General features: G+C 39.5%; 1 protein-coding gene across 6 annotated transcripts in view; it reads right to left on the reverse strand.

Annotated features, from left to right (window-relative positions):
- SSX2IP (SSX family member 2 interacting protein) overlaps positions 1–16,401 on the reverse strand; it is a 75,135-nt gene that overhangs the window by 13,969 nt on the left and 44,765 nt on the right. For 4 of the 6 annotated variants that reach the window (XM_080657783.1, XM_080657785.1, XM_080657784.1 and 1 more), the window contains exons 6-11: positions 14,657–14,792; positions 11,958–12,033; positions 11,699–11,876; positions 8,264–8,414; positions 4,708–4,844; positions 4,192–4,365 (exon numbers count right to left, since the gene is read on the reverse strand). In XM_080657783.1, coding sequence (XP_080513909.1) covers positions 4,192–4,365; positions 4,708–4,844; positions 8,264–8,414; positions 11,699–11,876; positions 11,958–12,033; positions 14,657–14,792 — 852 coding nt within the window. The remainder of the gene's footprint in view (positions 1–4,191; positions 4,366–4,707; positions 4,845–8,263; positions 8,415–11,698; positions 11,877–11,957; positions 12,034–14,656; positions 14,793–16,401) is intronic. The other 2 variants (XM_080657786.1, XM_080657787.1) reach the window with 1 other exon arrangement.

Below are 16,401 nucleotides of genomic sequence, written 5' to 3' on the forward strand. Positions count from 1 at the left end.
TCTGAAACCAATAAAAATATATTTAAAAAAAAAAAAAGAGGAGCCACAGAGACAGGTTCTGGTAAAATTTCAGAACTTTAAGAATATAAAATCCCAAAAGCTTCCAGAGAGGGGGAAGAAACAAAACAGAGGGTATTTACAGAGTAATGTAGATTACATTATAATCAGGTTTCTTATTAGCAAAACTACATACCAGAAGAAATGGAGCTTTAGTCTGTTTGGCTCAGTGGATAGAACATCTGCCTGTAGACCAAAGGGCACGTACCTTGTTTGCAGGCTCCTCTCTGGTCCAGGCCCTGGTCAGGGCTCGTGCAGGAGGAAACCAATCGATGTGTTTCTCTCACATCGATGTTTCTCTCTGTCTTTCCCTCTCTCTTTCACTCTCCTTAAAAAACACTGGAGGGAGAAACCAAGATGGCGGCATAGGCAAACACCTAAACTGCTGCCTCGCACAACAATTTCAAAACTACAACTAAAAGAGAGAACGGACATCATCCAGAACCACAGGAAGGCTGGCTGAGTGGAAATTCTACAACTAGAAGGAAAGAGAAAAGCTCACGGAGAATCAGAGGAGCGGCAAAGGGCTGAGGTACGGAGACACGCGCGCAGAGAGGAAGGGCGGCTGAGTGCCTGGCTGACTTTCTCTGGCGGGAGGGGGAAGGAAGCCCCCGACTGCACTGAACCCCAGTTCCGACTGCACTGAACCCCAGTTCCGGGCAAAACCCCGTGGACCCAGGCTCATACAGGAGGAGTCTGGACTGTCAGGTAGAAAGGCACACGAAGACTCGGAGACCCAGTGGAGCTGCGGCGGGCAGGGGTCTGGAGGCACGTGCGCACGAGTGCTAGCAGAGAAGACTGAATGCAGAGGTTGCTGCAGGCATTCCCTAGCAGAAGGGAGTCGGAAGCTCCTGACTGCACTGAACCCTAGTTCCAAATGCACTGAACCCCAGTTCCGGGCGAGCCCCTGGGGACCCACGCTCTTACAGGGGAATCTGGACTGTCAGGCGGAAACTCAGGGGAGCTGCAGAAGGCAGAGGTCTGGTGGCGCGCGCGCAAGGGCAGGGCTGACAGGAAGCCACGACTGTCTGCTCCGCCATGAGACTCTGCCCCATCCAAGCTGAGCACAGAGGCTTTTGCAATTTTGCAAGTCTTGTCTCATAAGGGTGTCTCCAGCACCGAACTTCTCCCAGCGTAGACACAGCTGATCCTCACAGCCAACTGGCCTGGAGGTCAATTCCTCCAGGTGATACCAACAACAATCAAGATTTAACTACAACAAGGCTGTACACACAGTCCACAAAGGGGTGCGCCAAGAGTGTCCACCTCAGGTTAACTGGGGAGGCCGACCCACTGGGCCATATAGGAAACCTAGCACACAAAGCTACCCTACCAACTCAGGGAAGCAGCGAAAATGCAGAGACAAAGAAACAGATCACAAACGAAAGAAATGGAGGAAAATAAACGACTGGATATAGAATTCAAAACCACGGTTATAAGGCTTTTCAAGAATATCCTAGAAAAGACCGATAAATATAACGAGACCCTCGAAGATATGAAAAAGGACCAACTAGAAATTAAACATACACTGACTGAAATAAAAAATATTATACAGAGACCTAACAGCAGACTAGAGGACCGCAAGAATCTAGTCAAAGATTTGAAATACAAAGAAGCAAAAAACACTCAACGGGAAAAGCAAAAAGAATCCAAAAAGAATCCAAAAAGTTGAAGATAGTGTAAGGAGCCTCTGGGACAACTTCAAGCGTACCAACATCAGAATTATGGGGGTGCCAAAAGAAGAGAGAGAGCAAGATACTGAAAACCTATTTGAAGAAATAATGACTGAAAACTTCCCCCACCTGGTGAAAGAAATAGACTTACAAGTCCAGGAAGCACACAGAACCCCAAACAAAAGGAATCCAAAGAGGACCACACCAAGACACATTATAATTAAAATGCCAAGAGCAAAAGACAAAGAGAGAATATTAAAAGCAGCAAGAGAAAAACAGTTAATTACCTACAAGGGAGCACCCATACGACTGTCAGCTGATTTCTCAACAGAAACTATGCAGGCCAGACGGGAGTGGCAAGAAATATTCAAAGTGATGAATAGCAAGAACCTACAACCAAGATTACCCAGCAAAGTTATCATTCAGAATGAAAGGTCAGAAAAAGAGCTTCACAGATAAGAAAAAGCTAAAGGAGTTCATCAACACCAAACCAGTATTATATAAAATGCTGAAAGGTATTCTTTAAGAAGAGGAAGAAGAAAAAAGTAAAGATAAAAATTATGAACAACAAATATCTATCTATTAGCAAGTGAACCTAAAAATCAAGTGAATAAAAAATCTGATGAACAGAATAAACTGATGAATATAATAGAAGCAGGGGCATAGAAAGGGAGTGGACTGATAATTCTCAGGGGGAAAGGGGTGTGGGGGGTGTGGGAAGAGAATGGAGAAAAATCATACACCTATGGATGAGGACAGTGCGGGGGAGTTAAGGGCAGAGGGTGGGGTGGGAACCGGGTGGAGGGGAGCTATGGGGGGAAAAAGGAGGAACAATTGTAATAATCTGAACAATAAAGATTTATTAAATTAAAAAAAATCACTGGAAAAAGATCCTCGGGTGAGGATTAACAAAAAAAAGAGAGAGAGAGAGAGAAGAAGAAATGAAATTACTTTTTCAAAGTTTCAAGGGGAAAAGTTGGAACCTAAATCCTATATCCAGTCAAACCAATCAAGTATGAATACACTTCTGTATATTCCATTTTAAAATATTTTTCACTCACACACTACTTATGAGAAAATGAATAAGATAATATAGATTACTGAAAAAGGAACCTAAGAAAGAGGGTGACATGAGATGGAAGAAACATGACGGCTGAATCTGAGTCAGGAAATCATAAAGGAAGCTACAAAGACAGTCAAAGCATTTACTCCACAGCGATGCACAGAAGATCCTCTTCCAGGTGGCAGTCTTCATAATACAGAAGGTTTTCCATGTGTCCAAACATATTACTTGGTTACAAAATGAATAATATTTAGACAATTATGATGTTATCAATGTTCTTTCCTGGTTTTTAATTTTTAAGTCTCAATCTTACACAAAGTACTTCACTTGGATTATATTACAGGGCAGAATATGAATGTGATAACAGTTGACAGTGAAAAATAATTATCACATGGGAAGCAGAGGGGCAAGCGCAATGGAGTAAGTGTAACTAGGAGAATGCCTTCTGTCATTGCAAGGATAAGCTAATACAGTCTGAAGTTGAGCAAACATGAAGTAAATGCATTAAAAAGTTTACTCAACGTAAAAAGGTTAATCAGAAAAAGCAGTTTTTAAAAAAGTAGTGTAAAAAGTAACGATATTATAAAGAAGCCAGATGTAAGGAACAGTATAGATGGTAGTGAAGATAAGCACATTAAATGCCTACTCTTTCATAGTGGGGAATCAATAGACTGGTATCAAGAAAAAAAAAAGTTGAAATATATTAAAGTTAAAATAGTATAATACTTCCCAGAAGAATGACAAATAGAAACTTGTAACAGTGGTTACCTCTGAGGAATTAAACTGGCAATGAGAAAGGAGGGTATTTTCTCACTTTTTAGCTTTGTGTATGGGTTGATTTTATTTTTAAACCATGTCCTGACATTACTTCTATAATTGTTGAAAGGGAAATCTATAGGTGATACACTGCTGAGTAAAAAAAAACAAGCTGAGGACATGCATACACAATAGTCCAAACTGCTAACTGGGAGGCTCACATCCCTGGGTGAGGGCCCAGAAGGAGAAAGAATTTCACTTTTTACCACACTTCCTTTTATAAAAACAAAACAACAAACATGCTCTTGTTTGCACTGTCTTCTGACACTACCTATTGACAGTGGACAGACAACATATGCCCAAAAGAGCTCTCTTGTGAAGCTAAACACTTAATAGTAGAAAGCTAATCCAAAAGGGTTAATGAATGCTTAGTTGCTGTTTTTTTAAAAAATTTTCAATCCCCAAATCTGGTAAAGGCAAAAAGATATCCTTCTATAGTTCGCATGTTTAGCATCTCTTTCAAGTTATTGATGAAATCACTGGTAAAATACTTTTAGACGAACACAGAACTTAGATGCATTCTACTGAGGCCTCCCTACAATTCTCAAAAGCTCTTCAAGGAAAGCCAATTGTTTAAAATACCTCCAATCCTAGGCGAATGGCAGCTTCCGTAAAGCTTCGTCTTTCTTTCTCGAAATTCTTTTTTTGCTCTTTAAATAGGGACCACTCTTCTTTGAGGCGCTCCTTTTCTTCCAACAAATAACAGTCTCGTAGCAGTGAAGTGGTATCGTCATCACATGTAGTAGCAAGCTGCTGCTATTAGATTTTAAAACAGTAAGTTCCTGAGGGCCCCTGCAACCCTCCACCAAGTTGAAACAAAACAAGGGAGGGCAGGTCAAACTTGAGGGGATGTACAGAAATGAGGAAGAATGAGAACGTCGACTGAGGTGTGCCATTCCCCAGATGCTTCTACTCTAACTGGCCAAGACCAACTAAGCAATGGTATGAAATCTACCTGTTAGGAAGGAGAGACCTTAGATCAGACAAGTGTCAAATACTACAGAGCTTATGAAATAAAGGAATAAAAATCTAGTCAGATTCAGTAACATTCTGGTCCTTCTCAAGGAAGAATCGTTTTAAAAAGTAACTCACATTTACCTGTAAAAGTTGTTGTTGAGTTTTAATCATTTCTTTACACTGCTGAATTTCTAACTCAAGTTTTTCGGTTTCTTCCTCATGGTCTTGTCGTGAAATTACATCTTCATCGTTAAAACCTTCTAGGTGTACCTTTGAAACTAAAATAAAAGTAGTAATTTGACATAAGTTTAACAGTCACCACTTAGCTTATGGTGTCTTTTGGACATACACTTAAAAATCAAGGCTCTCAAAACTTTTCTCTTTCAGGAATCCCATAGGTTTTCTCAAAGATTACTATTTTCCTGTGCTCTTTAAAAATTCATAAACTATATTAAATTTATATTATTTTAACACTTGAAAAATTTAAAAAGCAACTATAAGGAGTGCATGACAACTATAAATTGGCACCCTTTTTGGACTAAATGATAGCCACGCAAACATACCTTCATTGCCAACATTTACTTTGTAATCCATATTTATTCAAGATTATGTCCTAATTAAAAATGGACAACTTATATTCACAGAAGAGAAAAATAACTGACCTGCATAAACTACGTGCTTTTGACACTTCCTCAAAGGTCATTGCAGTGCTACAAATCTCACTCTCTGGTTTAGACTTTGACAAACAGGAAGCCCAAACATACTTGCTATTTACTAACAGACAATGAAGACTCACCCAAGTCAATAAAATCTCATGTCAACTTATTTTGGTACTTACATAAGTTTGCTGATTGCTAGCTATTAATTAATTAATTATTTATTTATTTATAAAATGTATTTTTATTGTTGAAAGTATTACAGATGGCCTCCTTTTACCCTCATTGATCCCCTCCACACGGCCTGCTGATTATTTTTTATTACTGAAGACAACTGGCACTGAGTTTGTTATTTTTGACAATTTAGAATAATTTTTTAAAAATACACCACTTAGATGGAGAAACCAAGATGGCGGCATAGGTAAACACTTAAACTACTGCCTCGCACAACAATTTCAAAACTACAACTAAAAGACAAAACGGACATCATCCGGAACCACAGGAAGGCTGGCTGATTGGAAATTCTACAACTAGAAGGAAAGAGAAAAGCACACGGAGACTCAGGGGAGCTGCAAAAGGCAGAGGTCGGGAGGCGCATGCGAGCGCGAGTGGGGAAGACTGACTGCTGAGTGCGCTGCTGGCTTTCTCAAGTGGGAGGGAGATGGAAGCTCCCGACTGCGCTGAACTCCAGTTCCGGGTGAGAATCTGGGAACCCGGACTCATTTGGGGAGAAATTGGACTGGCAGCAGGCGAAACTCGAGGGCGGCTTTCTCTCAAAGGTGCTTGCAGCAATTACTGAGGGACACAGAAACCCAGGGGCCTCATAGGGCAGGGCTGACAGGAAGCCAAGGCTGTCTGCTCTGCCCTGAGACTCCACCCCATCCAAGCTGAGCACAGAGGCTTTTGCAATTTTGCAAGTCTTGTCTCATAAGGGTGTCTCCAGCACAGAAGTTCTCCCAGCATAGACACAGCTGATCCTCACAGCCAATTGGCCTGGAGGTCAATTCCTCCCAGTGATACCAACAATAATCAAGACTTAACTACAACAAGGCTGTGCACACAGCCAACAAAGGGGTGCACCAAGAGTGTCCACCTCAGGTAACTGGGGAGGCTGAGCCACTGGGCCCTATAGGACACCTAGCACACAAAGCTACTCTACCAACTCAGGGAAGCAGCAAAAATGCAGAGACAAAGAAACAGATCACAAACGAAAGAAATACAGTAAAGCAAACGACCGGATATAGAGTTCAAAACCACGGTTATAAGGCTTTTCAAGAATTTCCTAGAAAAGGCCGATAAATTTAGCGAGACCCTCGAGGATATGAAAAAGGACCAACTAGAAATTAAAACATACACTGACTGAAATAAAAAATATTATACAGAGACCTAACAGCAGACTAGAGGACCGCAAGAATCAAGTCAAAGATTTGAAATACAAAGAAGCAAAAAACACTCAACCGGAAAAGCAAAAAGAATCCAAAAATTTGAAGATAGTGTAAGAAGCCTCTGGGACAACCTTAAGCGTACCAACATACGAATTATGGGGGTGCCAAAAGAAGAGAGAGAGCAAGATATTCAAAACCTATTTGAAGAAATAATGACTGAAAACTTCCCCCACCTGGTGAAAGAAATAGACTTACAAGTCCATGAAGTGCACAGAACTCCAAACAAAAGGAATCCAAAGAGGACCACACCAAGACACATCACAATTAAAATGCCAAGAGCAAAAGACAAAGAGAGAATATTAAAAGCAGCAAGAGAAAAACAGTTAATTACCTACAAGGAAGCACCCATATGATTGTCAGTTGATTTCTCAACAGAAACTATGCAGGCCAGATGGGAGTGGCAAGAAATATTCAAAGTGATGAATAGCAAGAACCTACAACCAAGATTACTCTACCCAGCAAAGCTATCATTCAGAATGGAAGGTCAGATAAAGAGCTTCACAGATAAGAAAAAGCTAAAGGAGTTCATCAACACCAAACCAGTATTATATGAAATGCTGAAAGGTATTCTTTAAGAAGAGGAAGAAGAAGAAAAAGGTAATAATAAACATTATGAACAACAAATACATATCTATCAACAAGTGAATCTAAAAATCAAGTGAATTAAAAATCTGATGAAGAGAATAAACTGGTGAATATAATAGAATCAGGGGCATAGAATGGGAGTGGACTGACAATTCTCAGGGGGAAAGGGGTGTGGGAAGAGACTGGACAAAAATTGTACACCTATGGATGAGGACAGTAGCGGGGAGGTAAGGGCAGAGGGTGGGGTGGGAACCGGGTGGAGGGGAGCTATGGGGGGAAAAAAGAGGAACAATTGTAATAATCTGAACAACAAAGATTTATTAAATTAAAAAAAAATACTGACAGAAAAAAAAATAAACCACTTATTGAGCAGAAACTTAATTTTCTTGATTTAAAAGCATGTAAACTTTAATAAATATAAAATATTAAGGATATATTCATCAATGTAAATCTATCTATACTATCTGTACTGACAGGAAAAGATGTCTAAAATATTCAATTTTTGGTTTTTTTTGTGTGTGTATTTTTAAATAAATATTTTGCAAATGCAGAGAGAAAAGTCTAAAAAGATTTGCACGGAACTGTTAAGTGTTACATATAGGGAACAGAGATCTAGATATTCTACTTTACAGACTCCCTGACACAAATACATTGAACATCTATTACTTTGAAAATAATTTAAAAGTGGATTATTAGGATCTTAGATGCACGAATCTAGAATAAGCAAAAGGTTCATATTTATACTGTATGATGGTTACTACTTCTTGATTTCCAAGATTAGTAGAGACTGATCACTGTATCCAAGTGCACTCAGAGCACATGAATCATGACGTCCTCTTTTCAGAGAAAGAGGCACTCTGGGGGCCAAGTACATTTTCTTAGGGATATTCAACCTCATGACTAGAAGTAGGCAGTCTTGCTTTTTAAACCACCAAACTGGCTTTTACATGACTGAAAATTAAGTGTACTGAGTGTTACTACTCACTTTGCATGCATTTAGGCAGTAGTTACCTTGGTTATCAAGTTTTTCTACATGACTTTTCAAAATTCTCCACTGTTTCCTGATGCTGTTTGTAAGCTGCTCTCTCACAGTTTCACAGGAAAGGTCCCATATACTCTCTCTGCTCAGTTCCCCAGGATCTTCTTCAACATCAGAGATACCCTACAAGAGATAAAAAGACCAGTATCTTAAAATGGCTTTAGGCATATAGGCAGCAGTAATCAGACTGTCAACTACTTATCAAAATCATTTCTGTGCTGTATCTTAAGCGTATATGACCCAGTACTTAACATAAGTATTTTGAGAAAAAGCGATTAATATTGAAGGTAGAAATTCCCCAATTCAGGTCTCTTCAAACCTGAATTTGAACCCAAATAGTTAGCGACCAGCATCATGGAGCTGTGTGAGGAAGTTACTACCTGTCTAATATGTTAGATGCTTTCACATGTTAATTAATCTTCCAAACTCAGGCTTAGAGAAAGAGTAACTTGCCCAATGTCACACAGCCAAGAAGTAGAAGTGAGGTCAAGTTAGATCAACTGGTCTCCAATCTTACGCTGCTTAAACAAACCTGTGAAATAATCTCCGAAGTAAAAGTAACTATTAGTTCTATTTTTCTCATATAATTTTTAAAAATAAAATTGAAGGTTATTTTTCTTTGTGAATTCTACCAAGACATTAAATCATAGGAAAGTATAACAAACTCAATTATTGCATATGATCAAGTAGAATCAAAGCAGAATAAAGAACATATAGAAAGGATATTAAAGTAAGTATGTCATAATAATCTGAATCTACATAAAATGGTCCTGAGTCAGAAGAACTGCATCAATAGTCTGAGGTCAGTGATGGGCTGCAGAGGTCAAGGTCTCCCAGGGGAGGCAGTGGGAAAATGCCCAGGGTGTAGCTCACTGTGACTCTGGTTATTGCCAATCAATCTTCCAAAGCTATTTGCCAGTAACTTTTCCAAGGAGCTATCTCTTCTCTTCTATATATTTAAAAAATACTGCAAATCCATTATTTGAAAATAACAAACAAACCGCTACACATTTCCAAGTTGAAATTCTAAAACCACAAAATGAAAATAAAAAATTCATTTAATGTGAATTTTGAGTATAAATTTTGGCTACAATTAAGTAAGCAAAATAAAAAATAAATGACACTTGGATGCTACCTAGATATTCCAACATTACATTTTATTCCTCTTGCTATAATGCTCCAACTGAATTACTTCAATTTTAACAGGAAGAAGATGTAGAAAAACAGAAAATATACTTTTAAAAACAGAAAACACACTTAAGAGATTATTTCTCCAACCCTAAATATTTGAATTATGAATTACACAGATACTACCGCTGGCTAAATAATTGGGGAGAAGGGGAATTTAATTATGAGAAAGATCTTTATTTACCACTACTTTCGCTGAATAAAAGCTGGTAATGAGAGGTTAGTAAAGGTTGGGCCAAAAGCTAAGCAACCACAGGAGTAATGGGAACTCTGCTAATCCTGGAGAGGTATTAGTGAATGTTAAGAACTGACATGAAGAGAGAGACTTTGAGAGAAAAAGGTTAACTAAATATAAGGTATCAAGGAGGCCCCTAATTGTAGAGTTTAAAAGAACATTCAGATAATGCTGTTTTTAAAAGAAGAAAAAAAAAAAAAAGAAAGGTAAGAGGTGGGATGAGCATAGGCCGAATCTCTAATACAAGTAAACACCAGTTTTCCCCAATATCCAAAAGTAGAGTGCGCCTATGAAACCTTCCATAAACAGAAATGTTATAAAGTGAAGAAGCAATGACTATTAATTTAAAAGCGAAAATTCTCTTTGGATTTATTTTGGTTAGTGAAAACACATACTAATGTAGCTTTTTTGTAAAAGGGAAGTAGCGTAATGCAAACTTTAAAAATGGGGAATACAAAAATAAGTCCTGGTAACTTGCTGGTAATTAACATTTTCCACCAACACTATTAGTTTCAGATTTTAGTCATGCATCTTGAATCCAGAATTTAAACTTCTATGTAAAGCAAGAAAGTTAAAAGAACTTCCACCATTATATGACTTGCTTTTTATTCTCCCTTCATCAAATGCTTTCCCATGCTTTCTACCTCAAAAACACCTACTAATTTTTTAAGAGCCTACTCAAATGTCACTTACTCTGTGATGCCTTCCTTGGTTGCCATATCTGTTCTGTTTTACACACTGCACTAACCTATTATAGCTCTACAATAGAATTATAACTTCTCTATAGGTGTATCTCTCTCAAAAAGTGTGTCTTGCAGATGCAATGGACTGAATGTTGTGCTCCCTCAAAATTCATATGTTGAAATTCTAACCCCCAATGGGAAGGTATTAGGAGGTGGGGTCTTTGGGAGGTGATCAGGTCATGAGTAGCGCCCTCATGAATAGGATGAGTGCCTCTATAAATAAAAGGGACCCATGAGCTCTCCGACTCTCTTTCCACCATGTACAAGTCAGCAAACTGCAGCAAAGAAAAGCGCCCTCTCCAGGCACCTAATCCGCTGGTACCGATTTGCATTTCCAAGGTTCCAGAACTTGAAGAAATAAATTTCTGTTGTTTATAAACCAGTCTACAATACTTTGTTATAGCAGCCCAAACAAAGACCGAGGGAAAGTCAAAATCTTTTTAGAGACTTTTGCTCTGTCGGCATGGCTCAGCGGTTGAGCATTGACCTATGAACCAGGAGGTCACAGTTCAATTCCTGGTCAGGGCACATGCCCAGGTTGCAGGCTCAATCCCCAGGGAGGCAGTAGGGGACATGTGGGAGGCAGCCGATCAATGATTCTCTCATCATTGATGTTTCTATCTCTCTCTCCTTCTCCCTTCCTCTCTGAAATCAATAAAAATACATTTTAAAAAATATTTTTAGAATTTTCTTTCCAGGGACTGGAAAAGAAAATTGTGCACTCAATATATTTACGAAATGAATGATTATTTGGTTCCTAACGTTAGCAAAGGTTTCACTCTCTGAAAAGCAGAGCCTGCTTAAGTACACAGTACTCGAAATAAAATGTTTAAAGAACATTTTGCACAGTGGTTACAAACATGAACTCTGGAGGAGGAAGGACTTGGGACGCAAATCCTGGTTCAGTCATGTGTGACACTGGGCTGACCACTGTGCCTCAGGTGTCTTCATCTACACAATGGGGATAATTACTGTATAGTATCAAAAGCATCAAATTATAATAAGAATGAAATGACACCATGCGTATAAAAACCATTAGTGTTTGGCACATATTATGTCATCAGAAAATGATCTCCATCATTTCCCAGGACACGTCTGGAAACAGGGACATTTTTTTGGTTGTCACGATGACTGGTAGCAGAGATTGTCCTGTCCAAAATATCAACAGTGTCTCCATGGAGAATACCCATTTGTTGCTTCAACTGTTCTAATTAGCAATCTGAAAGGAAAGAGCCACTTACAGTTCCTGTGCTATCATCTGCTTTTTCTATAGGTTTTTGCTTTTGGGGAGAAAGAAGAGAAATCATTTCCTTTTTCATTTGCTGAAGAACCTTCTTAAGTTCAGCATTTTCCATTAGGATTTGTTTCTGACGATATTCATAATCATTCAAGAGAATTTTATACATTTCATCTTCATTTCTGAAAAAGAAACTGTCCGTATGAAAATGCAGCCTAGAAAGAAGAGTCTGGTTAAATTTATCAATTTAAACTGGACCTTACCTTGCTTCACTTTTACCAGTCCTCCAAGAGCCTCTTTTCCCATCAGCTCTCCCCACATAATTTAAAACTTCCATAGCTACAAGGAAGAAAACACAAAACAAAACCAATCCTCACCATACACGTTTAAGTGTTTAAAACCCTACTACATTCCATAACGCATCAGGAAGGTAAGTCAACCTGGTATATAGGCTGAAATTTGTTTTGGACTCTATCAGCCCAGATTTCAAATTTGTTTTGGACTCTTATCAGCCCAGTTTCATCATTTATAAGCACTGAGATCTTGGCAAGTTATTTAACTGTTGAGCCTGTTTCTTCATTGATACAAGTAATAATGAAAGTAGACACCAACGAGAAGTTGTGAAGAACAAAAGAAATGTTAAAGCACTTAACACAGTAAATACCTAATAAATGTTATTTTATTATCATTAATGTTATCATTAGGGCCTACATGCTGACTGCCTGATTTTATAAATAAAGTCTTATTAGAACACAGCCACACCATTTGCTTATATATTGTCTACAGCTACCTTTGCGCTACACTGGCAGAGATGAATCAGTTAGACACCATAAACCCAAAAATATTTAATATTTGAACTTTACAGAAGAAGTTTGCCAAGCCCTGTAGCAGCAGCATAGGTAAAGAAGTCAATCAAGGAAGGCCCTGTGCCAGCATTAATGCCTTGTCTGCACCACATGGAGACGGAAGCAGTTGACATAACAAGAAAGATGAGAGTAAGTTTTAGAACTGATAAAATTATTATGAACCTGTCACTTTCAACTGGGTTTGGACAAGGTAAAACAGCCAGACCCCCCATAAAATAAGGGCTCTGTTACCAGAGTAAAATTTTTAATCAACTTCTCTAACTGGGCGATACATTTTATACTTCTAGCATTTCATCCTTTAATATTATTTCCTTCATAAATGAACACAAGGTTAACCAACCTTAAAAACCAATGGGTGTCCAAGTGCAATTTTAGATTACCTCAGAATACCTAGAGATTTTCAACCTTGTCTTAATTGCTTATTACACTTTCATTTTTCAATGATATTAAAAATAAAATCTTTGAAAAACTGCAACACCTCTGCTATACAGCATGACAGTGATACAGTCAACACTGATTCACTGGCTGGCAGCAGGCAGAGCCCACCAGGTGACAGCTGGAAACATCTGCTCGTCAGCTATTGTATGCAAGTCCAAGTTCAGTTTAGAAAGACAGCTTAGGGGTGCGACTGTATAATACAGATTACAGGATAGCCTACTGTCCACTAGAAACCATGCTTCAATAAGTAAATACACAGATTCCCTGTCCCCTGAATCTTATCAGGCCAACAAAACTATCTGTGTAGCTCTATTTTTGTATAAGTGTACATCTACTTCTCAATCTATGCTATTTACTTGTAATTACTCATACATTGTCATGAAGTAAATCATAAATTAAAAAATACTAGCCCACACAAATATAAGTATAACTTTCATAGTTAATCCTTTTGAATAGTTGTTTCAAAATGCACAACTCAACTTAAAGAAACTCAAACTGACAAATTATTGGTGTGATGAACTATTTTCTCAAAAACATACTTCTATTGATACTAAACAACTGATCCTGATTTTTAATATTATTGGTTCTTTATTATGGAAGACTAGAGGCCCGGTGCACGAAATTCGTGCACGGGGGGGGGGGGGGGGGGGGACAGGTGTCCCTCAGCCCAGCCTGCACCCTCTCCAATCTGGGACCCCTAGAGGGATGTCCAACTGGGATCGGGCCTAAATGGGCAGTCGGACATCCCTCTCATAATCCAGGACTGCTGGATCCCAACTGCTCGCCTGCCTGCCTTCCTGATAGCCCCTAACCACTCCCCTGCCAGCTTGATTGATGCCTAACTGCTCCCCTGCCAGCCTGTTTTCCCCTAACTGCCCTCCCCTGCAGGCCTGGTCACCCCTAACTGCCCTCCCCTGCAGGCCTGGTCCCCCCAACTGCTCTCCCCTGCATGCCTGGGTCCCCCCGCAACTGCCCTCCTCCCCTGCAGGCCTGGTCACCCCTAACTGCCCTCCCCTGTAGGCCTGGGTCCCTCCCAACTGCCTTTCCCTGCAGGCCTGGTCGCCCCCAACTTCCCTCCTCTGCTGGCTTGGTCACCCCTAACTGCCCTCCCCTGCAGGCTTGATTGCCCCCAACTGCCCTCCCTTGCAGGCCTGGTCCCTCCCAACTGCCCTTCCCTGCTGGCCTGATCGCCCACAACTGTCCTCCCTTGCAGGCCTGGTCCCTCCCAACTGCCCTCCCCTGCTGGCCATCTTGTGGTGGTCATCTTGTGTCCACATGGGGGCAGGATCTTTGACCACATGGGGGCAGCCATCTTGTGTGTTGGAGTGATGGTCAATCTGTATATTACTCTTTTATTAGATAGGATTAAAGTGTGTCCTCTGGCTTATTTCTCCTCTATGGATAAACCCACACCTACCATGTTAACAAGAAATGCAATTCTTAAGTGCAAGTAATAAGCAAAGCAAAATTAACTCTTTTTTCCCTTACCAGTTGCCTCAATTTCTAGTAGTTTATGGACATATACCATCTTTAAAAATTGTATAAAGCATGAAAATAACATTTCAGAAATTATTGTGCTCAATGCTTTTACATTTATTTCTTAACATAGTATTAGCTTATTTATTCCTCTTGTTCTGTCTTAGTCAGCCACTTCTTACCTATTTTTTTATCCTTCTTGTTCATAACAAGTTGATGCAGACGTTCCTTTAGTTTATTATATTCACGCTCTTTTCTCTTCATATCATGATTATATTGAGTAGCTCGACTTGCAATAATATTCTGTAATTTTTGTACCTGAAAAAGAATTTCTATCAAATGTGTCCCTTTAGGATTGTTAAACCCAATTAAAATTCACAAATTCAAAACAGAAAAAAGGTCCTAGCATTCACTTCCCCATAAAATAGTTTAAAAAATAATAAAAAATAATCTAGGATTATTCTTGCTTCTCCATAACCACTGGAAATCACTCTTTAAAATATCAGTTAGCCCGGCCGGTGTGGTTCATCGGTTGAGCATCGACCTATGAACCAGAAGGTTACAGTTCGATTCCCGGTCAGGGCACATGCCTGGGTTGCAGGCTTGATCTCCAGTGTAGGGCATGCAGGAGGCAGCCAATCAATGATTCTCTCTCATCACTGATGTTTCTATCTCTTTCTCCTCTCCCTTCCTCTTCGAAATCAATAAAAAATAAATATTTTAAAATAAAATATCATTTCAATGAATCACATCAAACTTTTATTTTTAATTCTGAAATTTCCATTGTTGCTAACCTTCTAAATTATCTTCTATACCAAAGACTTTCAACCTTTTTCATCTCATGGCACACATCAACTAACTACTAAAATTCTGTAGCACATCAAAAAATACTATATTTTTTGCTGATCTGACAAAAAATGAGTATAATTTTGATTCATTCACATTGGGCGGCTATTATTGTGTTGCACTTTTTTTATTTGACAATCTAAGGGAAAAGAGGTCAGTGCCCCTGACTAAATAGTCAGGTACTGCATGTTTTAAAAATCCTTGTGGCACACCGGTTGGAAATTGCTGTTCTACACCTTTCACCCTGCATATATGACTCTTGATCACTTAGAAGCCAGAAACTCATTTATTGAAGTGTTACAGTGATTAAAGCTTCATCTGAAACAAATAGAATGCACCTGATCATTTGTAGTGACTTCCTTATATGAAAGACTTGAATCACTTTATTCCTTATCAACCTGTGACAAGGCAAATTAGCCATGGTTCAGTTCATGGCAGCAGGTAAACAGGTTCATTTTTCTCTGACCATAAACAGTTCTCAAATTAGAGTAAGTACAAACAGCAGAATCCGATTCAAACATTTGCTGAGTATCTATTAAATTCTGGACACTAGTGGTAAATGTTCATTTCTTCTATGGTTTCTCAGGCAGCCCTTAATGGAAAGTAAGTTCTATTCTACATAGATATTCTTTTCCCTTTTTCATTTTTAAATCTCACCTGAGGGTATTTTTTTCCACTGACTTCCAGAGAGTAGAAGGGAGAGAGAAGGAAGGGATGAAGGAGGGGGTGAGAGAGAAACATTGATGTGAGAGAGACACATTGATTGGTTGCTTCCTGCACAAGCCCCTACAGGGGCTGTGGAACTAACCTGCAACCAAGGTACTTGCCCTTGACCGGGACTTGAACCTGAGACCCTTCGTTCCTTGGGCTGACACTCTAAACCAGCCGTGGGCAAACTACGGCCCGCGGGCCGGATCCAGCCCGTTCAGCTGTTCTATCTGGCCCGCGGAGCCGAAAGAGCGGAGGGTTCTCTTGCTCTTCCCTCCGCTCCTTCACCAGCAGCAGTGACACGGCCGCAGCTCCTTCTTCTGAGTGGGCGGATTTATATCCGCCCATTCAGTAGAAGGAACAACCTCTCAAT

This window comes from Plecotus auritus (genome assembly GCF_963455305.1).
Source record: "Plecotus auritus genome assembly, chromosome: 2".
Classification (NCBI taxonomy): domain Eukaryota; kingdom Metazoa; phylum Chordata; class Mammalia; order Chiroptera; family Vespertilionidae; genus Plecotus; species Plecotus auritus.